Source organism: Meriones unguiculatus, chromosome X (genome assembly GCF_030254825.1).
Source record: "Meriones unguiculatus strain TT.TT164.6M chromosome X, Bangor_MerUng_6.1, whole genome shotgun sequence".
NCBI lineage: Eukaryota > Metazoa > Chordata > Mammalia > Rodentia > Muridae > Meriones > Meriones unguiculatus.
The window spans coordinates 39,702,595-39,729,857 of record NC_083369.1 but is presented as its reverse complement, the minus strand read 5'-3'; the positions used below and the strand labels follow the sequence as shown (position 1 = coordinate 39,729,857).

At 50.1% G+C, this 27,263-nt stretch overlaps 1 protein-coding gene across 8 annotated transcripts; it reads left to right on the top strand.

Moving 5' to 3' along the window:
• The first annotated feature begins 148 nt into the window (after positions 1-148).
• L1cam (L1 cell adhesion molecule) lies at positions 149-26,202 on the top strand. Of its 8 annotated transcripts, XM_060375619.1 has the most exons (30): positions 150-485; positions 7,263-7,434; positions 9,149-9,282; positions 10,527-10,727; positions 13,165-13,179; positions 14,016-14,121; positions 14,340-14,539; positions 15,587-15,709; positions 15,819-15,989; positions 16,614-16,725; positions 16,846-17,030; positions 17,186-17,317; positions 17,455-17,598; positions 18,110-18,221; positions 18,331-18,497; positions 18,599-18,755; positions 18,966-19,090; positions 19,256-19,366; positions 19,588-19,785; positions 20,029-20,099; positions 20,273-20,495; positions 21,596-21,711; positions 21,911-22,112; positions 22,203-22,325; positions 22,415-22,588; positions 22,734-22,853; positions 22,964-23,125; positions 23,500-23,637; positions 23,928-24,000; positions 24,757-26,202. In XM_060375619.1, exons 4-30 carry the CDS (start codon positions 10,652-10,654, stop codon positions 24,986-24,988), a joined length of 3,768 nt encoding a protein of 1,255 aa, XP_060231602.1. In that variant the 5' UTR covers positions 150-485; positions 7,263-7,434; positions 9,149-9,282; positions 10,527-10,651; the 3' UTR covers positions 24,989-26,202. The 8 variants fall into 8 exon arrangements, 7 of the variants coding, with proteins under 7 accessions (XP_060231602.1, XP_060231604.1, XP_060231603.1 ...); XR_009588523.1 differs by lacking the exon at positions 9,149-9,282 and having other exon boundaries at positions 149-485; positions 23,928-24,107; positions 24,757-24,894; XM_060375621.1 differs by lacking the exon at positions 9,149-9,282 and having other exon boundaries at positions 7,390-7,434.
• The last annotated feature ends 1,061 nt before the right edge of the window (positions 26,203-27,263 follow it).

Below are 27,263 nucleotides of genomic sequence, written 5' to 3'. Positions count from 1 at the left end.
GCCCATCACTGACCAACGCCCTCGAAGGCCAAGTGGAGGCGGGGCAATCTGGTTCCCAGCCTGGATCCTCTCCCCATTGCCCAGCCCGGGGATCCTGAGAATACTCCTGTCAACAATTCCCAATCCAAGCCTCCAGGGCGGTGGGGATCCCCAATGGTGAGGTTAAGGTCACTGTAGTCTCGGGGATTCCGGGACTGTGGAACTCCTGGAGAGGACCCCTGAGGGGTCCCTGTCACGCGAGGGGCTCTGCGGCTCGGTTCAGATGAAACAAGGAGCGAGGGTGTGGCGAGGCGGGGCCTGCTGCGGGGGAGCTGATCTCACTCCTTCTCCCTCCCCCACTCCTCCCGTTCGCGCACGCTGCCCCGCCCGCCGCCGCCGCCGCCGCAGCAGCAGCATCCGTGTCGGCAGCAGCATCACGGAGGCGCTGGGTGGCGGGTCCGAGGCCGGCTTGCATAGAGGCTGGGCTGGAAACCCAAACGGCACAGGTAAGGCGGGCTGGTTTGTCCCCCTGGCCGCTACAGCGACCATCTGTGTTGCAGACCGGCCCTGCCTCAGGCAGAGGGACAAGCGAGTAGAGGGCAGGGAGGCTGGAGCCCCACCCATGCTAGGCACCGGGCTCTGAGCACTGCGGTGTGGAATGGGACTGGACAAAGTGGCTTCGTGCCAGAGCCCGACAGGTGAGGGGTAACTGGGAGGCACCCCAAATGCACGCTTAGGGAGGGGCACAGGAGTGGTCAAGCAGGTTCTGTGTGGGCAGGTGGGGCTGAAGCCGGCATATCCTTATAGGTGTATGCGTGTGTTTGGAGGGAAATGTGAACCCAGCGGAACGTCCCTCTAACCTAGTCGACAGCTGTGGGGTGTGGCTCTGGGCGTGGCTGTTCCTCGGATGAGGACCTTCTAGGGTCCTGTTCGCCGGAAAAATCCCGAGTCTATCATGGTGTGGGGGAGATTGAGCGAAGCTCCTCGGGCAGTGGGAGGGGAAGGAACAGGAATGGGCGCTGCCTGCCCCTCCCTCGACCCCAAAGTGGGGAGGGGGCTTTGTTCTTTACCTCCTCTTTTCCAAATTCCCTCCGGGGATCCCCTCAAATAATCTGCAAAATCAGTCTCCTCTCAGGCACAGCAGGGAACCTCTTCCCTTAGGTTCTTTGGCCAATAAAGGCTATACTTATGAGAGATGGGTTTGGGCACCCACTGACATGCCTCTGGGTGCACATGGGTGTAGACCATGGGTTCATCAGGTATGAATAAGGGAAGAAGGGCCTCATTGGCTCAGGACCAGGGACTTCTGGAAACAAGGTGCCTGGTACCCTTTCTGTAGAGACTACAGCAATTTTGGCCATTTCCATGTCTTACAGTCTCTGTTTAATTATGGGAGGTGAGAGCTTTCCCTATTCCCTTCTGCCTGGTTCAGGGTTTTAGGCTGCCTATTAACAGGTATTGAAAAGAACAACAGGTATAACCCACTGCCCCTGACCTAGTATCTAGAACCCCCATCCATCTGTCTCAGGGAGGTAGGACCACCTGCTGGTCTGGCATCCCTTTCAGGTAGATGTCATGATCCTGATTAATGCAAATCCAGTGGTTAGTGTTGCTGGCAGCCCAATGGAATCTTTGCTGACTCACATGGCCCTTGTGGTGAATAAGGTCCAGCAGACTTTCTTCCTATCTTTATGGTCCTCTTGTAGGGTGGGGCTTGCCCAGGGCCTGTCACCTCTGATGGGCTCCTTGCTGCAGGTGGTGGGACTTGCCAAACCAAGCTTCTCACCTGGCCCGACATCTATGTAGCATTGTATGCATATTCACTGTTCAGGCACTAAGCTTTCAGTCACCCTCAAGTGTCTGAGGCCACATGGCAAGTTGGTGGCAGGGCTGGGACTGGGAACTCCCCACTTCTCTGCTTCCTTGCTGTATCTCAGTGTCTGTCATTCTCTATTTATTTTTTGTGTTTATGATCCCCAAAGCAATACCTCTTGTTATCGTGCATTTGAAATGTATGGGAACAACTTATTGAAACACATTTGAAATAGTCAGAGAACAAAAGAAATTAGGCATTACTGGTGATCTGATTACTGAGGAGAGGGAAACACATTCACCAATTCAGCACAGCACAGCTCTCCTAGATTGCTACCACCTTCTCCCAAGAGGCTTCTCCCCCACAGTGCCCAGCCCCTAGCCTTCTGCCGAGCACCATGGCACAAGTAGCCAGGCATGAGGTCTGTTTACAGAACAACTGCCTGGGAACTAAGCAACCATGGGTAGATAGCCATTTGTCAGATGGATTCTCACTGCTGAGTGCCTGCTTGAGCCAGACTGCACATAAAAGTAACCAGCCACTAATACCACCCTTGTCCCTCTAAAATACGGATTTCCCTTCTTTTTTCTTCATAGTTTGAAGGGGGAAAAGAAAGACAGTAAAGGAAGGCCAGTGGACAGGTGGGTCCTGCCATGCTCCTCATTTGGTGTGCTCCACATCTGTACTCTTTCCAATAGGAAGCACTTGACCATGGTTGGCTAGGAAGGGTGAAGGAAACAGATGAATGTGCCAGATCAGTGACTTGAGACAGTCAGGCTCTTACTTATTTTGAGCTTCAGCCCCCACCCCTTTCTTTATCTTTGATATTTATTTGTTTGTCTGTTTGTCTGTTTTTTGACACAGGGTTTCTCTGTGGAGCCCCGGCTGCCCTGGGCTCACTTTGTAGACCAGGATAGGTTCAATCGCAGAGATCCACCAGCCTTTGCCTCCTGATTTCTTTTCAATTTTTGAGATAGGGTTTAACTCTAACTCTCGCTATGTTGCTGAGGCTGATCTTAAGCTCAAAGCAACCCTCCTGAATGCTGGGATGATAGGCCTATGCCACCACACTGAACTTGAGCTTCAGATTGGTTGGCTATCACATCAGGAGTGGTGGTTCACTGATGTATCCAAGGTCTTTTTAAAGGCAAATGGTCCCTGGTACCACCCAAAATGGCAACAACTAGGTGTTCCTCTGGACTGTGAAAGTGACATGACCTTACAGAATGACCCAGCCCTATGATCCTATCACTGCCAGTAGTTTCAAGACCACATATGTCCAGGGTGTGAAGTAGAATTGAGGTCCCATGCAGAGATTTGCCAGACCTCCCTTTATGGACAAGGTGTAAATGGGTACCTTGGAGTTCAGGCTCTGGTGGGTGGGTCTGAGTTCTATGACTAGTGTCATGAGCTGGCAGTATCCTTGCCCTTTCACCTTCTCCCACGATGGGGAAAGCTTAGGTCCCGCCATGGAGTCAACTTGAATAGGTCCTCAGTAGCCCCATCCCTGGAGCCCTATAATCTTTCTGTCACTTGTTCTAATCCGGTCATCTTTTCTGCTTTCTCAGGCTCCTTGCATCCCTCTAACCTTGTACTCCTCTTACTAGACCTCTCTTCCTCATTTGTCCATGGAGAGCCCTCTCCACTGTCTTTCCTCCTTCCCCTTGCCTGTCTACTTCCCCTTCCAGTTGGTGCTCCTTGCTCTGATTGCCCTTTTGTTTATCTTGTAGTTCTTTGCTCCACCCTGCACTTCCCCTAAAGTGTTGCTTGTAATAGGAGTGACTCTTACTGTACCTCCATTGTCTCCATGCCCTTAAATTGAGCTTAGACACCCCCATTTGGCTCTGCCTGACCTGAAAACTAAAGAGAAGCATCTGAAGACCACCCTGCCTGCTTCCCAAATATCAACAAGATCTTTGTGGCTTCCTAAAGGCTGGGGTTGGAGACAGAGGGAGGAGTCAGAGGAGGGCGGGGAGTTCGTTTGCCAGGGGGAAGATCTGCTCTGCTGGCCTTTCTGGAAGCTTTTCTTTGTCCACTGCCCCCAACCCAAGGCCTCAGGAGATTGCCACAGCTTTTCCAGGTTGAAAAGCTCCAAGGCCACTCAGTCTCCACTTAGCAGCCTGTGCTAGTCCCTGGCTCCTAAACCCAGCAGGGGCAGCTGCATAAGCCAGGGGTTGGGTGGGGCAGGAAGGTAGTAGAATGTGCACTTGTCCAAGGGGGACTTTGGAGACTGTCTCAATTTTGGTCTGAAGATGGAGCTTGAAGGATGAGGACTATCTCTTTAGGGGCCCCCTTTCTCCTCAGAACTTCAACTTAAAGCATCCAGTGCCAGGTAGAAATGGAGAGGAGGGTAGCCCTAGTCTGAAGGTTTGCATGGGAGGGTTGGATTGCTGGGAATCTATGGGCCTGTGTGTATGTGTTTTAATATTTTTATTTGCATGTGTGAGGCTCATATATCTGGTCACATGTGTGTATTTGTGTAACTTTCATTAGTCTTGTTTGCCTGCATTGGGCTCCTATTTGGTTGTCTGTGCACATTTATGTATGTGTATGTATGTTCTTGAGAGACAGCATGCACACATCCTCCTGTGTTCATGTGGATCCCTTCAGTGACTCTAAGAGTCTATCCTGGAAAGGGGTGGGACTGGGGTGGTGGCTGACTCACGCAGCACTGGATCTTGTGGGGAGCAGAGCCTCTGACCAGGCCAGGCTTTGGTCTCAATGGAAGGGGCTATTCCGTTGGGCCCCCTCCCCAGATGGTTTCGTTCATGCCTTAGGAATGCTTAGGCCATAGGAAGAACAGAAGCACCATTGTGCATTCCCAGTCTTCCTGTGCCTCTTTTGCCCTTTAACTCTTTTGCGTATAGATGCCCCAAGGGTCTGTTGGGACCTGGCAGTGTGTGAGCCATTTCCAGTAGTCGTTTTGGAACTGGAGACAAGTCAGCTGCTGCTCTGTTTACCACATTTACTCACAACATCTTCTAGCTCACAAGGATGGCCCCTTACTCAAGGAGTTTGGTTGCCTCCTTAGTGTGAGGCTCATCCTACTTGACCCATGAAACCCCGCAGTCGATCAGGAGAGCCTTAACACCCCCCCCCCTGCTGCATCATGGCTCTGCCTTCAGGGCTCCGGAAAGCTGGATCTTGATCTCTGTTCTGTCAGGGTGATCTCTGGCTCCTGCTTGGTCTCTATCACCCCTCACTACAGAAATAGAGCCATTGCTGTCCCTAAGCTCTGGCTGAAGAAAGGAACCATTGTCAGCCTTGGGTTGCAAGACAGGTAACAACAGACTGGGATTCTGGCTAGTAGGGAGGGAACAAGGAAACCCAGCCCGCCTGAGTCCAACAAGAAAAACAGTTGGCCTTCTCTTAAACCGAGTACTTAGATAAAGTGGTGTCACATGAGTTCCACTGGGCTTCAGGCTGAGGGGAACCCAAGTAGAGGAACAGATAGGTTGTTTGGGGTCAGACGTGCTCCATGGAATCATGCTGTTGCTTACATGGCACTTCTTCACTTCCACCTTCCCAAGACTCTGCTCACCACTTCCTAAATTTGCCTATCAAATAAGCCCTTCCCTGGAGGGGGGGCAGGGTGACTTGGAGATCATCTTTAACCAGGCCTTTGGTTTTCTAGCATCCAAGCAGAAACAAATTAGGATGCTAGAGGAACTTTTGGCAGTTTCAGGAGCCTCTACATCATTTAAAACTCCACCCCTATTGAGTGGCTATGGTAGCTCTGCATACAGTTTAGCTCTGAGCCTTAATTTTGTCATGTGTCACGTGTCAAATGGCGCTAATAAGAATGAAATGAGTCTGTAGAAAAGTGCTTACAACAGTCTCTGGTAGGTGGTAAGTGCTATGAGTTCTCTTAAGAAAATGGAGCTGACAGAGATCATGGTTAAGGGAGTGTAGGGCGGGACCAGCCAATGAAGAGGAATCTCTCTCCCTTCCTCACAAAGGGTTAACCTCCATCTGCTCCTTTTTCGTCATTTAAGAATAGTCCTTAACAGGTGAGCCTTAGTTGCCTTGGAGACAGAAGCCTCAGGCAGGATGAGGGGGCTGGGATAAGGGAGGCTGAGGCTGAGGCTGGATGGGGCATACTCTCTTCAGTATTCTGTTAAGGAGAAGGTAGAGAGGAGTCTAAGACTTCTGGGCTTCCGAGTACCTGTGGGGGCTTTCTCACGTGCTCCTCTTTATGTATTATCTAAATCAGCCAAAAGTCTAAGGCAAGGCTTCCCCCACCTTTGCTATCGGGTTCCATCACCATAGAAACCCAACAGGTGGGAGGTCAGGTGGGAGGGGGCCTTAAAGGGACAGGAGTGAATAAGGTTGAGGTGACACTGATAACCTCATGTCACTATCCACAAGATGCCATCACTCTTATGCTTTCCTCCAGGCGTGAGGGACAGGCGCTTGCCATCCGTTCTGACCCCAACATATATCCAGAGCACTGAGTCCCCAGTTCTGTTCCCATTCTGGCCTGATGACATTCCCCCAGACACTGACTAGAAAGTTTGGAGATTATTTGATCGGCCTTTGAAGGGTCCTCTTCTTGCTTCTCCTTTGGGAAAGACTGTGAATGGCAGTCCTGGAGCTGGTTAGGCATGTATTCCAAGTCCATTTGCAGGGTATCCTTGGAGCGTGTGCATGTGCTCGAGCTCGTGTGTGTGTGTGTGTGTGTGTGTGTGTGTGTGTGTGTGTGTGTGCGCGCGCACATGTGTGTGTTCAGTGGTTGAAGAAATGACCCCAGGTTTCAGCCAGGTTCCATGACCTCTCAAGGCCCTTTCCTGGCAACTGCTTTTGCCAGCAATGCAGTACTGATGACAATGACATGTGTGGTACAGGCAAGAGGACTCCATATGGGACTCAGGCAGGACAGAGCAAGCAAGGCGAGGCTCCTCAAGAGTTGTTACTAAGCCCCACTCTGTAGACCTGTGGTCTTGACCATCAGCCCCTGGGCTTGCCCCTCTCAGTGCTCACCACACCCTTTTCCCTCCCTGCGCATATAAGATTTGCCACAATGTGGGTAGGGTTATGGGGGCTGGCTTTACTGAGAGCATATTCACCTTTGTCTTAGACTCCACAACGTGCTAGGTGTACACTGTGATGGATGTATGTGATTGGTATGTGTGTGTGTGCGCGCACACACACACACACACACACACACACACACACACACACACTGTTGTGCCTGTGATTTCATGCGCACCTCCCCCCAGCTGGCGGCTGCCTGTTTTATGCCAGTGTGCACTCATTGGCAATCTTGGAAGGATCTGCTGAGCTCCTCTAGGGGCTTCTCCCTCTCATCTCCCTCCTTCCTGTAGGAACCTCCACCTGTTCCCTGGCACGTGTGCATTAGCCAACAGTGAATCATTTATCTTGTCTTACTACTGTCCTCCTGCTCCAGTGCCACAAGTGGGCAGGGGCTTACCACTGTCACTGTGGTGCTTTGTTGTGTCTCTGGCCTCAGTGCTCAGGATCGCTACTCTCCCCACCCTCCTTCCGCGCCCTGACTGACCTCCAAGCACAGAAGCCCCTCCGCTGACCCGGACTCATTGTCTCTCCTTCCTGTGATCCTTGCCTGGCACCCCCACCAGGGACTGGGACTGCCGCAGAGGGAGGCAGCAGTGGCCTGCATGCAGGTATGCAAACCCCTCACTCACCCTGATGCTGTTTCTCAGTGTGGCTTTTTGCATCTGTCTCTCACTCTTTGTATTCCTTTTTTTTTTTTTTTTTTTTTTTTTGTCCTGTTTTCACTGCCCAGGTCTCTGTTTCTACATTTTTTGTCTTGTTTATCTCTTGGCTATCTAGTCATCTAACAGCTGTCTTTGTCATCTGTTCCCAGCCCCCTAAACCCGCTCCTCAGCCTCTCCTGCTCCCTCCTGCCTCTTTCTCACTCTGTCTGTCACCCTTGGTAGGCTGGGCCTTGGCTCCATCTGTGGAACGCTTACCCCCCTCCTTGCCCTCCACAGTGCTGATGGGGGTTCAGGGCCTGCTGAGCTAACAACCTTCGCTTTCTCTATAATTGCCCGAGGAATGGTGAGAGATCAGAGGCCCAGCAGCAGTGGGAAGGGAGACAGGAGAGCCCGCTCCTATTCTGTCAAAGGCTTCTCAGTCTTCTGGCTCTTTCCTGCCTGCTTCTGAGTGTCCAGCACAGTGGCAAGAGAGATGAAAAATACTAGAAGACAAAAATAAATTGAATGTGTGGTTATTAAGATAGATTCAGGGTGGGACACATGCAAGGATAATACAATATTCCCACCTCCTGCTTCTCACTTTGCACATATAGCAAACCTCATTCTGGGATCATAGGTTTGAAGGAAAATGAGGAAGTGTCTTGGTAGAAATCACCAGTTCAACACACAGCGCATCAAAGTATTTTCTCAGACAGGACAATCCTTCTTTGAGCTTTCCTTGCTCCAGTCCCTACCCCACCCCCACCTCAGACCAGGGCTCAGAGCTCCCAAGGCTGTTGTTTGATCCCTTGCTCTCTGATCTGAGTCTCCTACAGCTTCCTACAGGCCTTGAAGTGAAGACTAAGGCTGCCTGGGGCTGCCTGGCCCTGCTTGCACTGGTTTTGTTGGGGGAGGTGTTAGTTAAACAAAACCACTGTACTGTTCTGGGGCCCAGCTCAGCTCTTGAAGGTTGGGACTGATCATCCATTTTCCACTTCCTAATCATTCTCTTGGCCTCTAGAACAGCCATGTTGAACCACTCTGGTGCTCTGCCACCCTCACCAGCTATGTAGGGCAAAGCTATAAACTGACTGCTAATCTCAGATCATGCCCTTGTGTGAAACTGATTTGTGACTCCTGGCTGCCTCCTGATGGAGTTCAGATGCCTTAAAATGGCATATCAGGGCTCTTGACCTACCCTTTAGGTGTTCTAATTTTTCTTTTATATTAATTTATGTATGTTTTTGCCATGACGCTTACTTGGAGAGCAAAGAACAATTTGTTTGAATCAGTTCCTTCCTTCCACTATGTGGGTTCCAGGGATCAAACTTACTCTTCTGGCTTGGTGGCAAGCATTTTTGCCCATGGAACCATCTTATCAGTCCTACTTACTTGTTTTTGGTTTTGTTTTTTGTTGTTTTGTTTTGTTTTTCTTTTTCTCTTTCTTTTTGTTTTACATTTAGGTGTTCTAGATGAGGCCCTCTACTTTGATATGATTTTGGTTGGATGAATTTATTAAGGGCATCCAGATTGGGGTTCAGGGCCTCTAGCTCAGTCACCTAACAACACTAACTCTTCCTTTGTCTGCATGTTCATCACCTTTGCCTCTTTCACATCAGTCAAAGTGGCCTATTTTCTTGGAAGTCTAATTCCTCTCCTGATCCTTGTCTTTGACCCTCAGTCTCTGGGCCCCACTGCATCCAGAGAAACACATTTGGAATGACTTGGGCGTGAAGTGGATGTATCTAGCAGTTGAACTCTGAAGATAGAAAGAAAGAAAGAAAGAAAGAAAGAAAGAAAGAAAGGAAGAACCAGGTGCTGAGACTGCTTGAGAAATGTCCCAGAGCTTTCTGTGACCCTACCCTGACCTTGGCCAGGAATATGTAGCAATAGGGAGAAAATACCTCCCACTATTGCTCTCCAGGGGCTGAAGAGTAGCAAGAAAATGCTATCTTCTTCTCTTTCTCCTAGTTGTTAAGAGCAGGCTTTATTCCTTATCCTCTCTTCCCTTTCTTGAGCCTGTTCTATGAAATGCAGCTATCTTGGGCTCATTTCTTTCTTTCTTATCCTGGCTCCCCAACCCTCCATCTTGTAGGTGCAAATAGCTTCCAGGAGTCAATCAGCTCTTGCAAAGATAACAGTGAAACTATTAGAATTCTTCTTCTTCTTCTTCTTCTTCTTCTTCTTCTTCTTCTTCTTCTTCTTCTTCTTTTTCTTCTTCTTGCTTTTTCAAGACAGGGTTTCTCTGTGTAGTCTTGGTTGTCCCAGACTTACTCTGTAGACCAGGCTGGCCTCGAACTCACAGAGATCCACCTGCCTCTGCCTCCCTGAGTGCTGGGATTACAGGTGTACACCATCCTCCACAGGCACTTTCAAACACACAAAAATCTTCTAGTTATGGGCTGGAGAGATGGCTCAGAGGTTAAGAGCACTGGCTGCTCTTCCAGAGGTCCTGAGTTCAATTCCCAGCAACAACATGGTGGCTCATGACCATCTATAGTAAGATCTGGTGCTGTCTTCTGGTGTGGAGGCGTACATGCGAGTATAACACTATATATATAATCAATAAATAAAATACTTTCTTTAAAAAAATCTTCTAGTTACACACTGATTTCTTCAGACACACATCAACAAAATGATCAACACATCAAGCATATACATAGCCACATAAATACTCCCCACATACAGATCTTCAGCCACAGGTCCTTGGACACCTGCTCACAGGTACATCAATACACACATGGCTGATGGTACCCACAGGGGAGTTAATTGTGGCAACAAGTTGGCCCTGGAGAGGTAGCCGGCAGGAAGGCACAGCCAAGAGAAGGGAATGAAAGGGGATCTAGAGTCCCAACCAAGGTGGTCTCTTACAGGTTTCTCCTTCCATGGTGGAATTGCTTGTGTAGAGTGGGGAGGAGGAAAAGGGGAGTAAGTCCCACTGGGGGTGGGATTGAGGGTGGGGCCAGGATCTGGGCCTCACCTAGATGTTAGTCATTAATGGCTACCCCATCCACTCTCTTTCTCTCTCCTCCCCCACCTTCCCTCGTCCCTTCTCTCAGTGCCCCCCACTGTCAGCAGCTACCTCTGTAAACCAACCACCAGCCCCCCACCCCTTTCCCTCCAACAGGAGGGTGAGTGGAATCTGGCCAGTTGTGCTGCACCAAGCTGCTGAGCTGACAGGAAGATGGTCCTGGCACTGTGGTATGTGTGGCCTCTCCTCTTCTGCAGCCCCTGCCTGCTCATACAGATTCCTGAAGAATGTGAGTAGCTGGAGGGAGCTTCAGCACATCCTACCACTACTGTGCTGAGCTCTTTATCTTTTGCCTTTTCACTTTCTCTCTGTTTTTAGCCCTCACCCATTCTGTAGCATGGTTTTGGCAGTAGGTACCCGGGACATTCTTTACCCTTAGAATGGTCAGGAAGAAAGTGAGGTGGGGTGGTGGCAGTGGTTGTGCTGTGGTGGTAGTGGTGGTGGCCGCACGTGTGTGTGTGTGTGTGTGTGTGAGTGTGTGTGTGTGTGAGCACCGTGGACAGGGCATACATGCCTCCAGCACCACGGACAGCAGACAGAGCCAAAGACCTGACTCTAGCTGTCTGAATTCTTTTGGTGTGGAATTATTTGGAGGCAATGGGGGAAGGGCTGGAACATGTGTTTGTGATGATTGGGGGGATATCACAGGTAAGTGTGTGCCTATTGTGGAGTACAGCTGTACAGTGGGATTACGTTTTTGATTTGGGTTGTGCATTTGTGTGCATAATGTGTGTACTTTGACTGACTAAATGAGTATTGTCGGATATGATTTAATTTTGTATTTCAGAAGTTTCTGAGTCACCCTAACTTATATAGAGGTCATCAAGAGTTGTAGACACACTGCACTAAGTGGTTGTCGTCTTGTAGGAAAGAGCATTTCAGAAAATACCATATATGATGGTGTTTCTGCCTATTGAGTTACCAGGTTTTAATTCCTGTCCACTTTACCATATTTGTCTCTGATATGTAAAGAGAGACAAACTCTGGAGTGAGGGTGGGGGTGGGGGAGAGACTGTGCCAAGAATGGGATAGGAGCAAAGAGAGGTGAGCTTGGGAGGCACTTGGCATCAGGATATAGCAAGCTTTGGAGGTGGTGAACAGAGACTGGTGGCACAGAGACTGAGGCTACTCCCTTAGACACTCGCATAGATGTCCCATTTCTTATCCCCCAAAGATGCTTAGGGACATTTAAGTATGCTGGAAATATAAACTAGACACTTATTCCAACTAGGTACAGAGATGTGAATGGAATGGGACACACCAACAGAAACACACACGGTGATTTATACTCAAAGGAGTGGTTACCTACATAAACATCAAGAAGCAGTCATCTATATAGACATGAGGGCTGTCTAGCACAACATTGTTCACTAAGATGCAAGCACACACAGACAAGTCTGCCTGTGTGCTCTATTAGGGCCCAGGCATATACACATATACCAGCAGATGCTGGATATGCACATTCCAGGACAGCCACACCTGTGCCAGACCCTCAGTTTTGCACATTCATAGACACGCAGTGGTCCTTCTTCCCTCTCTGCCTTTCACTTGCTTGTCCTAATCTGAAATGCCAAGGCCCTATGCTGGGTATCAACCTGCCCTGCTGCCAGATGGGCTGGCTCATCTTGCCTGGGTGTGCCTCTTTGTGGTGGGGGCAGGGTGAATTTAGAAAAAAAAAAAAGGCAGTGAGGTCAGATAAGTAGGCCAGAGACCACAGCAGCTCTGAGGCTGCCCTGGGCAATGACTAACCCTTGGTGCTGACTCTGGTATGATGCAGCAGGCGGACATTCTGCCTCCCTATTGAGACCTGCCATCCGTCTCTCCTTGGACAGCCTCTCCAGGCCCCTTTGTCTCCCTTCTTGTTTCTTCCACTCAGTTGATTCCCCTCATCCTGTCACTGCTGTCATTCTCACTCTCAGACTGGCTCCTCCCCAGCTCATATACCTCTGTGTTGTTCCTAGGGAGTCCTTTTTTTTTCTCTTCTGGGAGCCTTATGCTAAAGCTGAACTCTGCAGAGACAAAGCTTTCAGAACCAACCAGTGTTCCTATTCCTTCCCACTCCCCTACCTCCATCCCTCTGCTGCTCAGTTGAGTCCTGGAGATGGGGCAGCTCCTAGGCCCCAGGGAGCTTGGTGGTCTCCTGGGAGGAAGGAAGGAAAAAAGGAGAGCTGGCACAGGTCCTGAGGGCTATGGAGACTCAGATGCTAGCAGGACCTTTGGGAAGGCTTGAGGAGGAGGGGCGCCAGGCTCTGAAGGCTGGGCCTTCTTAATTGAAAACACTGAGCTACACTAATTGGATTAGGAGGGAAGTGGGCTGGAGCAGGGGAGGGTGACGGCAGCCGAGCTGTCTGCCTCCAAACCTTCCAAGGCATCTTGGGAGAAGAGGTTAGTCTGTAGTCCTTTTTCCAACATTGCCAGGGGCTACAAGAACACCCTTTACCAAAGGCAAAAGTTCTGTATTTCTAGGCCTACAAGTCCTGGGACTGTATCTGGTGAACATTGTGCCCTCCAGAGATTCTGTCCACTACCCCTGAATTTCCATAACCTTTCCACTTCTTTTTTCCATGGGAGTCTGCTCCAGTTTGTTTCTCCTCCTGCAATCAGGCCCTATTGGGACTGCTCTCAGCCTTTCTCTCTCTTCTCTCCCTTGCTGTCTGGATTGTCAGATAAAGGATACCATGGTAAGTTGGAGGAGTGGGAGTGTGTACTTGAAGGCCTCAAACAGAGGGAGGAGGAAGGGCCTTGGGCTGAGCCAGTACTAAAAGAAAGTAAGTGGGTGTGGTTGGGGCTTTTTCTGGCTCAGGTCCCTTGTCCTTTAACTCAATTCAGAGACTCCTTTTGGCTTCTTCTCTCACCTGAGTTTAACATCTTTGCTCTTTCCCTGCTTCTGTTAGAATTTCTGTCACTCTCACGCTGTTTCTGTCTATTGCTGTTGATTTGGTGCCATCTCTTCCCACTTGGAATTACTCTTCTTTTTTTGGAGTAGGGGTTAAAGACAGGGTTTCTCTGTGTAGCCCTGGCTGTACTGGAACTCTGTACTCCAGGCTGGCCTCGAGCCCAGAGAACCATCTGCCTTTGTCTTCTGAGTGCTGGGATAAAAGGCGTGCACCATCACAGCCTGGCTAGAATTGCCCTTCTTGATTTTCCTGTTTTTTGTTGTCTCTCTTGACTTTTTGTTCTTTTATCTCTCTCATCCAAGTACTAACCAGGCCTACTTAGTTTCTGAGATCAGATGCATTCGGGGTAATATGGCCATAAACTATTCTCTGTCTTTATCTCTCTCTCTTTCTGTCTTTCTATCTGTCTCTGTCTCCTTTCTCTAACTTCTATTGCTATCTTTTCTTTGTTGTCCCTCATGTGTCTATTTCTGACTCCTTGTATCTCTTAGCTTCTCTTTTTCCCCATATCCCCACTGGCCATGGGGTTCCTAAGTGCCCTGCTATCCTTAGGATGAGACAGAGGTTTGAGGCCATGGTATCTACCAGACATAACCCCCCCCTTTTAATTTTGTCTCTAGTGATGGAACCACCTGTCATCACAGAACAGTCTCCATGGCGCCTGGTTGTCTTCCCAACAGATGACATAAGCCTCAAATGTGAGGCCAGAGGCAGACCCCAAGTGGAGTAAGTGGCCCCCACCCTCTGAGCCTCTGTTGGTGATTGCTGACCTCAGCCTCTAGTCCTCAGGCTTCCCTGGGTCACCTAACTTCTGAGTTGTGACCCTGAGTTCCTACCCACTTTGGGCCTCCCCCCTGTGGTTTTATGACTTCATGAATCCCCACCCCTATCTTGTTGCAGCATGTTTTGGGTGCTTAGACCTCTCATCAATGCTCTACCCACAGGTTCCGATGGACAAAAGATGGCGTCCACTTCAAACCCAAGGAAGAACTGGGTGTCGTGGTGCATGAAGCACCCTATTCTGGCTCCTTCACCATTGAAGGCAACAACAGCTTTGCCCAGAGGTTTCAGGGCATCTATCGCTGCTATGCCAGCAATAAGCTAGGAACTGCCATGTCACATGAGATCCAGCTCGTGGCTGAGGGTGCGAGGCACTGCAAAGTCAGGGAGGGCTTGGGGTACCTGGGAGGAAGGTCCTTAGATCCTGGGAACTGGGTGGGGTTCTGACTGGAAACCACTATCATCTTAGCTGGTTGTGTGATGATTGAGGTGCCTAGGTACCCTGACAGCCCTCACCCCACCGTAGCTGTCTCCATTCCCCCTTCTCCTTTTCTCTAATCATCTATCCTACTTTTTCTCCACTGAACTTGTGATCACCTCATTGCTCCTTCCTTCTTTCAGTCTTTCTTATTGCCTACCTTGTGATCACTGCTGGTGGGCTTAGGGCTGTGGACTGGCTGAATGGGTGGGTGACTGCTCCAGGGTCTACTTTGCCTTTCTCTGAGTCACTCCCTGCCTTGGGCTTTGTAGCTGCTGTTTCTGCCTGGGTTTCCCTTCCACTTCTTAGCTCATCTCTGTCCATCACTGCCACTTACCTTCCCTCGGCTTTCCCACTTTGGTCTCTGTCACCTTCCACTCCTTCTGCATCTATGACTTGGCTTCTCCACCCCTCTCATTCCTGGTTCCTGCTCTAGGGCTCTATCTTTATCTGTGTCACCCTTTCCTTGGGGTTTTTCCTCTACATTCCATCCTGCCTGAGCTTTCTGCCTTCTGAAACACTCTTCTCTCCCTTCCCTGTCCCTTCAGTTACCTTGGGAACCGTTGCCATGGTTTCCCGTGTCAAGATGATGGAAGGGTCTGTAGCTCCTGCATCCCTCCATCGCTCCCCTCCCCCATTGCTGCACCTCAGCCTCCCCCTACCATTCTTATCTTTTCCTCAGGGTGGGTGGGAGAGCTGAGAATTGTGGTGGATTAACCCTTCTTGGTCACTTGCCCTCCTGCTTGCCATCTCTCTGCTCTGGGGCCTCCATCCTCACTGTGTGCCTAGAAACACCCAGAATTTTTGCCTCCCTTTATGTGAACTTCCACCTGGCCCCTTCTCACCCTTGTAAATCACCAAGACAGTTTCTCCCTTGTCTCCCCTTCTTCCTGTTTTGACCAAGATGAGAGTACCAGCTTCTGTCCTTTCCAGGTGCCCCCAAGTGGCCAAAGGAGACTGTAAAACCTGTGGAAGTAGAGGAAGGAGAGTCAGTAGTTCTGCCTTGCAATCCTCCACCCAGTGCAGCCCCGCTTAGGATCTACTGGATGAACAGCAGTGGGTGCCAGAAGGAGCTGCTGCCTGGGACATGGGGGTTGGAGGCTGGGGGCTTGGGGGGGGTCTTTTCTGACAGATTCTCACCTTTATAACCTTGTCCCTTCTGCAGAGATTTTGCACATCAAACAAGATGAACGGGTATCCATGGGCCAGAATGGAGACCTGTATTTTGCCAATGTGATTACGTCAGACAATCACTCAGACTACATTTGCAATGCCCACTTCCCCGGCACCCGGACAATCATTCAAAAGGAACCTATTGACCTCCGGGTCAAGCCCAGTGAGTCCCAGAAGCTTTGACAACCCTATCCCACTCTTTTTTTTTTTTTTTTTACTTCCATCCTGTTTCCCTCCCTCCCCCCACAAAAAAAAAGGGTCACACAATCCCAAATGTCCTCTAAACTTTACCCACTGAGACTCCTTCCAAGGTGGTTAAGGCCAAGATGGATGCTTTTTTTTTTTTTTTTTTTTTGAGACAGAGTCTTACTCTGTAGCCCTTGCTGGCCTGGATCTTGCTATGTAGATTAGAATGGTCTCAAACTCACAGAAATGTGCCTGCTTCTGTTTCCCAGGTGCTGGAATTGGAATAATGTGTTAGCACATGTTCCTAGGACACACTTTAAAAATATATAGTTTCACTCTGTAGACCAGGCTGGCCTTAACTCATGATTCTTTTGCCTCCTCAAATTCATGAATGGATACTAATATTATAGGTGTGGCCACTATACCCATCAGGCATCTTTTCTTTTTTTCTGGAACCTAGGACCTCTTGAATGTTAGGCAAACTTTCTACCACTGAACCATACTGCAACAATTCTTTTTAACAGAGCCAGCAGAGGCCTAGTGCCCCACTGGGGTGTGTGAGTCCTTCAAGTCTGGTAACTCACTCTCTTTCTTCTGGTAGCCAACAGCATGATTGACCGGAAGCCACGCCTGCTCTTTCCCACAAACTCCAGCAGCCGCCTAGTAGCCTTGCAGGGACAGCCATTGATCCTGGAGTGCATTGCTGAGGGATTGTGAGTGTGGGTTTCTAGGATGGAGGGTTGGTGCTGGGTGACCCGAGCAGGTGTAGGCCTCAGGACTGAGAGGTTTTGTCTTTCCCGTCTCTTCTCCCTTGGCACCGTGACCCTGGGCAGCCCTACACCCACTATCAAGTGGCTGCACCCCAGTGACCCTATGCCAACAGACCGTGTTATCTACCAAAACCACAACAAGACCCTGCAGCTGCTCAATGTGGGTGAGGAGGATGATGGCGAGTATACCTGCATTGCTGAGAACTCACTGGGCAGTGCCCGGCATGCCTACTATGTCACTGTGGAAGGTATGGGTCTGGTGCACCCTTTCCTAACACGGGCTCCTCAGAATGGCTTTCAGGGCAGATAGCCTGCACTTTCAACTCTCATGGGAGAAGGCAGGGCCCCTACACTTAGGGCCAGAACAAGCTTTAGACTCAGGCTCCTTTTTCCTCCTGCTCAGCTGCCCCATATTGGCTGCAGAAACCCCAGAGCCATTTGTATGGGCCAGGAGAGACTGCCCGCCTAGACTGCCAAGTTCAGGGCAGGCCCCAGCCAGAGATCACCTGGAGAATCAACGGATTGCCTGTGGAGAGTAAGCAGGGCTTCAGCAGTGGTTGGGTGTGTAGGGAGTACAAGAAAACATCAAGGGAGGAAGTGGCGAGTGGGGAGGGCTCTCATCCCAGGTCAATGTTCTGACCTGGGCCTTTGGACCCTGCCTGTTGCACACAGAAGTGAACAAGGATCAGAAGTACCGGATTGAGCAGGGGTCTTTGATCCTGAGTAATGTGCAACCAAGTGACACAATGGTGACCCAGTGTGAGGCCCGCAACCAGCATGGGCTCCTACTAGCCAATGCCTACATCCATGTTGTCCGTGAGTGCAGTGCCAACAGGCTGTGTGGCCTTATCTTCTTCCTGCCTTCCTTCCCTCAGTCCCTTCTTCCCTCCCATCGACCTGTTCATTCTTGCCTCATCACTCCCAGTCTGTCCCTCCAGTCCAGCAAAACTACTCAGCCATCAGCTGATGGGGGCATAGCTTCTTGGGGCTACCTTGCTCCTTTCTAAGGCCTTCACCTGTCTCTCCTTTATCCTCACAATAGTTGGGAGTGGGAGCTGTAGTATGAGCAGGATCTTGTCATCATGCTGGAGCAGAGGTGTCCCTGCTGGGCTGGGAAGGCTCTGGGGAAGATACTGCATACTCTTTGAGCATCCAATAATTGATAGAATCCTGGTGGCTGAAGTAATACAAGGCTAAGAGGACCATGTAACCAAGGAGATGGACAGCCTGGAATAGGGGCTGTGTGTGCTATATGGGGAGTCATTGGCTTCTCCCATACTTGGGACCTCTAGACCTTCTCTGTCTCCTGAGACTATTCTTCCCCTAGAGCTGCCAGCCAAGATCCTAACGAAAGACAATCAGACATACGTGGCAGTTGAGGGCAGCACTGCTTACTTGCTGTGCAAAGCCTTTGGAGCCCCCGTTCCCAGTGTCCAGTGGTGAGTGCCCATACTATAGAAGCTTCTATGCCATCTTCTTGTCCAAAGATTCTAGGAGGGCAGGGAGGCAAAACTGGTTAGTCCAAGCCAGGCCCTCTGCTTGCTCTAGGCTGGATGAGGAAGGAACCACGGTGCTTCAGGATGAACGATTTTTCCCCTATGCCAATGGAACCCTGGGTATCAGAGACCTCCAGGCCAATGACACTGGACGCTATTTCTGCCAGGCTGCTAATGACCAGAACAATGTGACCATTTTGGCTAACCTGCAGGTTAAAGGTTAGATGATGCTCACATATGATTGTCAGACCTCGTGGGAGGTAGGGTTGAAGTCTGTGCAGAACATAAAAGTGACCTCCTGTCCCCTTTGCTCCCCTCAGAAGCAACTCAGATCACACAGGGGCCCCAGAGCACAATTGAGAAGAAAGGTGCAAGGGTGACGTTCACGTGCCAGGCGTCTTTTGATCCCTCTTTACGGGCCAGAATCGCTTGGCGTGGAAATGGGAGAGACCTCCAGGAACGTGGGGACAGTGACAAGTGAGAGCCCCCATCCCTAAACTCCACTAGGTAGAAGGGAGCAAGGTGGGAAAAACTGGAGTTGAGCCTCCTAACTCAGGAAGAGTATCCAGGAAGAAGGCACTCTTGCTCAGATGGGGAAGTCCATGGTGGGACAAGGGATCAAGATCAGGAATGGCATTAAAGTGGTGCATCTGCCATTACAAGGGGCATGTATGCCACCCCCTCTAGGTATTTCATAGACGATGGGCAACTGGTCATCCAGAATCTGGACTACAGTGACCAGGGCAACTACAGCTGTGTGGCCAGCACTGAACTGGATGAGGTGGAGAGCAGGGCACAGCTCTTAGTGGTGGGTAAGTCCTAATATAGTGTTAGGTACATAGGTACCTATCTTCTGGCTCACCATGCCCAGGCCTCTGTTGCTGGACATTCTAAGTTGGGGGTGGGAGCATGTGGAAGGCACTTGAGGAGCCGAGAGAATCCACCTTCCATGAGAACCCACCTTCTGTGGCCCTCAGGGAGCCCTGGGCCAGTGCCTCACCTGGAGCTGTCCGACCGTCACCTGTTGAAGCAGAGCCAGGTTCATTTGTCTTGGAGCCCTGCTGAAGACCACAACTCTCCCATTGAGAGTAAGAGACCTGAGCGTGGCATCCCCGACACTACTCCTGCCAGCTCTCCCTCTTATTGGGATTCTCCTCTCTCCCAGAACAATAGATGGCCTGCCTCACTGAGGCACATGTTTGTTTTCTAGGGGGCTTATGTTTCTTTATAGCACCCACCTCCCATTGCCCTCCTCACTAAGCTACGTAGCTACATGCTCATACTCCACTGTGGATTTGCTCCTTGGCAGAGTATGACATTGAATTTGAGGACAAGGAAATGGCTCCTGAGAAATGGTACAGTCTGGGCAAGGTGCCAGGAAATCAGACCTCCACTACCCTCAAGCTGTCCCCTTATGTCCACTATACATTTCGGGTCACTGCCATCAACAAATATGGCTCTGGGGAACCTAGCCCTGTCTCTGAGACTGTGGTCACACCTGAAGCAGGTAAGCCAAGGCAACACCCTCTTCCAGATTACCTGGAAGGGGTGCCAGTCACTGGGCTCCAGGTTCTGTGGGGAGGATCTAGAAAGGTGCTGTACCAATGCTCCCTGATTCCAGAGTTCCAGGGGCAACAGGGAGGGCTGTGTTGCACTTTGGGGCTGCTAGCTTGTTGCTTCAGGGACCAGAAGAGGCCATTTATTCCTTGTCCCTGCTGCATCACCGATAGGTTGACACATTATTTTCTAGCCCCAGAGAAGAACCCTGTGGATGTGAGAGGGGAAGGGAATGAGACAAACAATATGGTCATCACATGGAAGGTAAGGGTCTCTACCCTGATTTGCTTTATGGACATGAAGCCAGGACCAAGCTATTTGCTGTCTTTTGGCTTGTGCTAAAGAGGAAGCCAATGCTTGGGGACTATCTGGGCTGGAGACAAGGCACAGAAGATGGGAGCTCTTGGCCAATAAGCTTTTCCACTGGCCTCCTCCAGCCCCTCCGGTGGATGGATTGGAATGCCCCCCAGATTCAGTACCGTGTGCAATGGCGCCCACAAGGCAAGCAGGAGACCTGGAAGGAACAGACTGTGAGCGATCCTTTCCTGGTGGTATCTAACACTTCCACCTTTGTGCCTTATGAGATCAAAGTCCAGGCAGTGAACAACCAGGGCAAGGGCCCTGAGCCCCAGGTCACCATTGGCTACTCGGGGGAAGACTGTGAGTATTGGAGTGGGCCTGGCTCACATCCCAGGCTTGGGGGCTGGGGGCTGGAATCCTTATGCATGTCAGCCTGTGCACATGTGTATTTTACTACCCACTTGTCCTTGCCAGCTCCCACCTCTAAGTGCAGCAGTGTACAATTCTTACAAGCAAGGACGTGATTTACCATAGATATTGCGATGTATATTATAATTCTGCCCGACTCAAATTGCTGCATTTCTGCTGTTAGCAGAAATAGCAGCCACTCTTCCAGTTGAGTGAACCAACACTATCTTGGACAACACTTCCACTCTCTGGTCCAAGGAGTATCTGGTATAGGCTAAGTAACCCTCGTCAGAAAATTCCAATTCTGAGATGTTCCAGAAACCGAAATATGGCACCCTAGTGGGAAATTCCACACTTGACTTTTTGTGTTGGATCAATGAAAATACAAGCTTGCTAAAAATAGTGTAGTATATATAGGGCTGGGATGTAGCTCATTTGGTAGATTGCTTGCTTAGCATACATGAAGGCTGGATTAGATTCCCCAGCACTGTATGAATCAAGCATGGCGATGCACGTGTGTAATCCCAGAACACAGGAGGTGGTGGCACCGGGATTGGAAGTTCAAGGCCATCCTCAGAGTTTGAGGCCAGCCTGGGCTCCACGAGACAGTCTCTAAATACGTATGTATGCATGTATGTATGTATTATGTATGAAGTTAGGTGTATCATCCCAGAGGCTGAGAGAAACCTGTAGATTTAGACTTAGAACTTATCCTCAAGACATCTTATTATGCATATGCAAACATTTCAAAACATAAAGGAATCCAACCTACTTCAGTCCCAGCATGCCAGCTAAGAGCTAGTTACCAGAGCAAGTTTCCATGCCTTATGAGCTTCCTTGAATCTAGAGCATCACCAAACAATAATTTTGAGCACCCAGTCATGATTTTTGTGTGTGATCTCTCTGTGTAAGTTAATGCTTTCTTCTGAAGGGCCCCATTCCTCACTGAATAGCCCTTTGTGTAGCATGCAGCTCACTTTCCTGTGGGAAGAAGTCTGGCCTGCTGGCTCAGGTGAGGCTTGTGGCTTCTCCAAATAACTGGCTGTCTTCAGACCCCCAGGTAAGCCCTGAGCTAGAAGACATCACAATCTTCAACTCGAGCACTGTGCTGGTCAGGTGGAGGCCTGTGGACTTGGACCAGGTTAAGGGCCATCTCAGGGGATACAATGTAAGGACACAGGATATGGAGAGCACTAAAGAGGAATGTGATGGAACTGAGGGTGGGGGAGGCTGTTGTCTATGAGCAGCTCTTCTGGAAGTTCTTGGGTTGGAGGAAAAGGGTCTATGAGAAGGGTGGTGAGGAACATGTGCTAGAGGTCTCGCTAGATGGCTTCTGCCCTTATGAGGTCTGTTGGTACTCTGTACAGGTAACATACTGGTGGAAGGGCAGTCAGAGAAAGCACAGCAAGAGGCATGTCCACAAAAGCCACATTGTGGTACCTGCCAACACCACCAGTGCCATCCTCAGTGGCTTGCGTCCTTACAGCTCTTACCATGTGGAGGTGCAGGCCTTTAATGGGCGGGGCTTGGGGCCTGCAAGTGAGTGGACCTTCAGTACCCCAGAGGGAGGTGAGTCTTCTGCCCCACCCTATACCTACATCCCTTGCCCCTTCTCTTTGGACTCCCGTGAAGACCTTCTACCTTTCTATGCTTCCACAGTTCCTGGCCACCCTGAGGCATTACATCTGGAGTGCCAGTCAGACACTAGCCTGCAGCTACATTGGCAGCCACCACTCAGCCACAATGGAGTGCTCACTGGCTACCTGCTCTCTTACCACCCCTGTGCGTGCACTGTTCCTGCTGTGGAGGCTGGGAGACTTAGAAAGACTCCTACCTGATGACTGAAGCCAGCCTTTTACTTCTTTCTACAGTGGACGGGGAAAGCAAGGAGCAGTTGTTTTTCAACCTTTCAGACCCAGAGCTCCGTGCCCATAATCTCACCAACCTCAACCCTGATCTACAGTACCGCTTCCAGCTTCAGGCCACCACCCAGCAGGGCCCTGGAGAGGCCATTGTGCGTGAAGGAGGCACCATGGCTCTGTTTGGTGAGCTGGAGTAAGGGTTTTGGTGGTATTAGTCTTGATTGTTCCCCTGTGATTGACCAGGCGAGGTGGCTAACTGAGAGGCTAAGCTCAGAAGGGTGGGTCTTTGAAGGGCCTTCTTGTTCCCCTTTGCTCCTACATTCTCCAGGCAAGCCAGATTTTGGCAACATCTCAGCGACAGCAGGTGAAAACTACAGCGTGGTCTCCTGGGTCCCTCGGGAGGGCCAGTGCAATTTCAGGTTCCACATCTTGTTCAAAGCCTTGCCAGGTGAGTGCAGAGATATCCCTAGGGCAATGAGCTAAGGCTCTGTCCCCTGCCTCTAAGGTTTCCCCAGTCTTCCTGCTGAGTCCCCCTGCCACCGTGCCTCATCTGTGCAGAAGGGAAAGTGACCCCTGATCGCCAACCTCAGCCTCAGTACGTCAGCTACAATCAGAGCTCCTACACACAGTGGGACCTACAGCCTGACACCAAGTACGAGATCCATCTGATGAAGGAGAAGGTCCTCCTGCACCATCTGGCTGTGAAGACTAATGGCACTGGTGAGGCACTGGGACCACTATCCTCCACCAGGGAATCCTGGGCACCACTGCTGGGTTTGCTGCATGCAGCCCTTAGCAGCCTTGAACCACTGCACAGCTCCTTTGCCTCCCAGAAATCTGGATGTGCTTTGTCGGTGTGCCTTTCCCTACATAGTCTACAGAGGGCTCTCTTCCCTCTCTCCTTCTCATCTGCTACTGTGGTACCTCCTGGTCACAAAGGCCCCACCCCCACCCCTTTTAGCTTCAAATGAGTCCTGAGCAACCTGTCTTAACTCAGAGGCTGGTGCTCAGGCTTAGGAATGTAGTGTGTCCCTTGGCAACACAGCTCATTCCAGGGCCTGGGCTTTGTTTCCCTTCCTGCTCTGTGCTTTCAGGCCCCGTGCGAGTTTCTACTACAGGTAGCTTCGCCTCCGAGGGCTGGTTCATTGCCTTTGTCAGTGCTATCATTCTCTTGCTCCTCATCCTGCTCATCCTCTGCTTCATCAAACGCAGCAAAGGTGGCAAGTACTCAGGTAACTCTGGAAAATCTGCAGGCTTGGAGACAGGGTACTACAATTGAGAGTAGAGAAAAGCCGCCTTGCTCTAAGGGCCCAAGCATAGTCATAGAGGTGGGGTGCATGCCAGAGGCCAAAAAACACCCATCTTGAGGCCACAGAGCCTACACCAGTGGGGGGCCCACATCGGTTGGGTGGGTCATTCTCAAGTCTTCTAAGTACTGGTCAAGACAGTGTTGGGGGCTCTCAGCACAAAGGGACCCATAATCTGGGGGTGGGCAAGAAAGTTCACTCTGGTATGTCTATAGTGAAGGACAAGGAGGATACTCAGGTAGACTCTGAAGCCCGGCCCATGAAAGATGAGACCTTCGGCGAGTACAGGTGAGCAGGGGCAGAAGTAGGGGTTGGCCCACCTCTGTTTGACCTTTTCTTCTTACTCAACTCCTCTCTCTTTTCTGTGCTTCGGGTGACTTCAGGTCCTTGGAGAGGTAAGGTGGGACAAAAGGGATGTCCAGTTAGAGCCCAGGGACTGGGGAGGGACCCCCACTTTTCCTTTGGCGATCTATCAGTTACCCTTTTATGGAGAAGCCAACATGTCCACTTATTCTGGTATTAAAACTCTGGTTGCAGCCGGGTGTGGTGGTATAATATATACACCTTTAATCCCAGCACTCAGGGAGGCAGAGGCAGATGGATCTCTGTGAGTTCAAGGCCAGCCTGGTCTACAAAGTGAGTCTAGGACAGTTAAGTTTACACAGAGAAACCTTGTCACAAACAAAACAAAACAAAACAAAACAAAACAAAACAAAAACAATAGAGGGAAACAGAGAGAGAGAAAGAGAGAAAGAGAGAGAGAGAGAGAGAGAGAGAGAGAGAGAGAGAGAGAGAGACTCTAGTTTCTGGGCTGCCTGTCACTCTCCTGGCTACCTTTAACCCCAAAAGAAGCTCCAGCAGTAGTCAAAGCCCTGTGGCATTATGTATCCAGCCTGACTTCCCAGAAGTGTGTCAAGATGAGTTCCAAAATATCCTGTGGGGACAGGCAAATAAAAGAGGGCAAGGACCCACAAGGGTGAACTGCTCGGGTGTCCTAACCAGGCCCTGCAATACCTACTGACATCTCATCTTCTCTCCATACAGTGACAATGAAGAGAAAGCTTTCGGCAGCAGCCAGCCATCTCTCAATGGAGACATCAAACCCCTAGGTAGTGATGACAGCCTGGCTGATTACGGGGGCAGTGTGGACGTCCAGTTCAATGAGGATGGCTCTTTCATCGGCCAGTACAGTGGCAAGAAAGAGAAGGAGGCAGCAGGAGGCAATGACAGCTCAGGGGCCACTTCTCCTATCAATCCTACAGTAGCCCTAGAATAGTGAGGTCCAGCCTGGTGAGGCAGGCCAAGCTGGGCCTGGGTCCAGAGGTTCAGGAGAGCCAGGGCCCAAGATACCTGGCCAATGCGCCATGCCACTGACCTGCTGACTTTGGGATCGAGGCCATTCCCTCTCTCCACAGCTCATAGAAGACTTAATTGGAGCAAAGGAGAGGAACTGTGGCTTCGAGTTTCCTTCTTACCACCCACTACCCTCTTTATTGCCAAAACCCAGCTGCACCCTTTCCTGGGCATACACTGCTTTGCCCCAGCTTGGGGCAGTTCACTCCCATATCAGGGATCTTAAGGTGCTGCCTTGCAGACCCATTTAGACAGAGAGGCCATAGTTTGGGGGAGAGGACAAAGCAATGTCCTCTGAAATGTCTCTGAAATTGTGTCCTTCTCATTCTCTGACTGGGAACAGACATGGTGGGGTCTCCTCAGGACTAGGTTGGCACCTCTTCTTTCTCCAGCCACTCGATGGCTAGCCTGACTGGGGACAGAACTCTGTCCCTATCATCTGCTCCCTTTTCTTTGCGATTTTTGCTCTAATCAGGATGAGGACCTGAACAAGCTGGCCACTTATGTAGAAGAGGCCAAGTTGCTTGCCCCACTTAGTAAACTGGGTTCATACCCTTCTCCTGTTGCTATTCCACCTTTCAATAGCTGCATACACAAATGTGTGCACACATACCCACACACACAGAATCACTCATATTGGCTTTGGTACCCACAAGACAACATCAAAGTGGCCTCTGTCACTGCTGCAGCTAGGCACACCTCTTCCTACTGGCACTGTCTGGGCTTCTCCCTGCTGCCACCATACCCCAGGACCCCTTAGCAGCCCTGCCTGCCCCTAGTTCTCATCCTCAGCTCCTTCCCCGTCCCCCACGTTAAGAATGTAAATACACCGTGACTTTGAAAGTTTGTGCCCTTGACCTTTCCCCATATGCCACTAGTGTGTAGGCAGATGTCGAAGTCTCTAGGTGGTTTCTCCATTTTATAGCAGTTAGCTTTGTTGATCCCACTCCAGGAAAAAAATAAAAGCCAACAAAAAAAAAAAAAAAAAAAAAAAGAAAGAAAGAAAAAAGAAAAAAAAACAAAAAACAAAGATTGGTTTTCTAAGCACTGCTGTGCTCCTGCCCAGCAGCTGTGGCCTCCCTGTATGCCTTTGCTTGGTCTGTTGATGAGCCCTCTACAAAAAAAAAAAAAACAAAAGCATATATATATATATATATATATATATATATATGTACATAATATCAAAATTATTATAACAGGCAAATAAAAACCTGGAAATAATAAAGAGACCCTTTCATCATTTTACTGAGTGAGCTCTTCCTCCCCTATATCTGTCTCATGCTATGGAAGCTCCGTCTCTGGACAGGGGATGGCCCAAGGTCTGTGGTCAGCCCTGTCCCACAGCCCCAATCCAGCTTTCCCTGTTCCTTCCCTGAGTTTGAGCATTCCACCTAACAATGAGAGCTAAAAGGAGACCCTTGGGTGCTATTATCACACTGTAGGTCTTGGGGTCTCCTTTCTACTGATGGACTCAATTTTAAGTTTTAGCTCTTGGCCTCTCAATTTTTTGCTCTCATTGTTAGGATCCCTCCCCCATTCCTGAAGGAGGTAAACACCACCTGAAGGGGCAGAGTGTGGCTGAAGACCCTGAAGTCTTGGAGCCCTCAGTCTGCAGCCTTCTGTCCCACACCTGGAAACCTCTTTTTCACCTAACAGGACACAGCAACTAAAGCCACCTGCAGGTGTCCACTTGTCACCCAGGGTTCAGATACACCAGCATGTTATATCTGGTGTAGTCATCCTATCCCTGGAGTGTCCAGGGACCTAAACCAATGGAAAAACAACATAAAGGTCACTTGTACACACAGGAGTTCATTTGGTGCAAGCTGGCTTGGAACTCACAACCAAGGCTGCCCTTGAATTCCTGATTCTCTGGACTCTACCTCGTAAGTGTTGAGACTGCAGGCATTCATTCCCCCAGCCCCAGCCCTAGGATGGGAATTAGAACCTTGCAAACGATACTCTGCTACTGAGTTACTTCTCCAACCCTCTTTTTACTTTTTATTTGATATAAGGTCTCACTAAATTGCCCAGACTGGCCCTGAGGTCACTCCGTAACCCAGGCTGGCCTTGAACTTGTTGGGTTTTTTTGTTTGGTTTGGTTTTTCTAGACAGGGTTTCTCTGTGTAGCCCTGGCTATCCTGGACTTTGTAGACAAGGTGGACCTCGAACTCAGAGATCTGCCTGCCTCTGCCTCC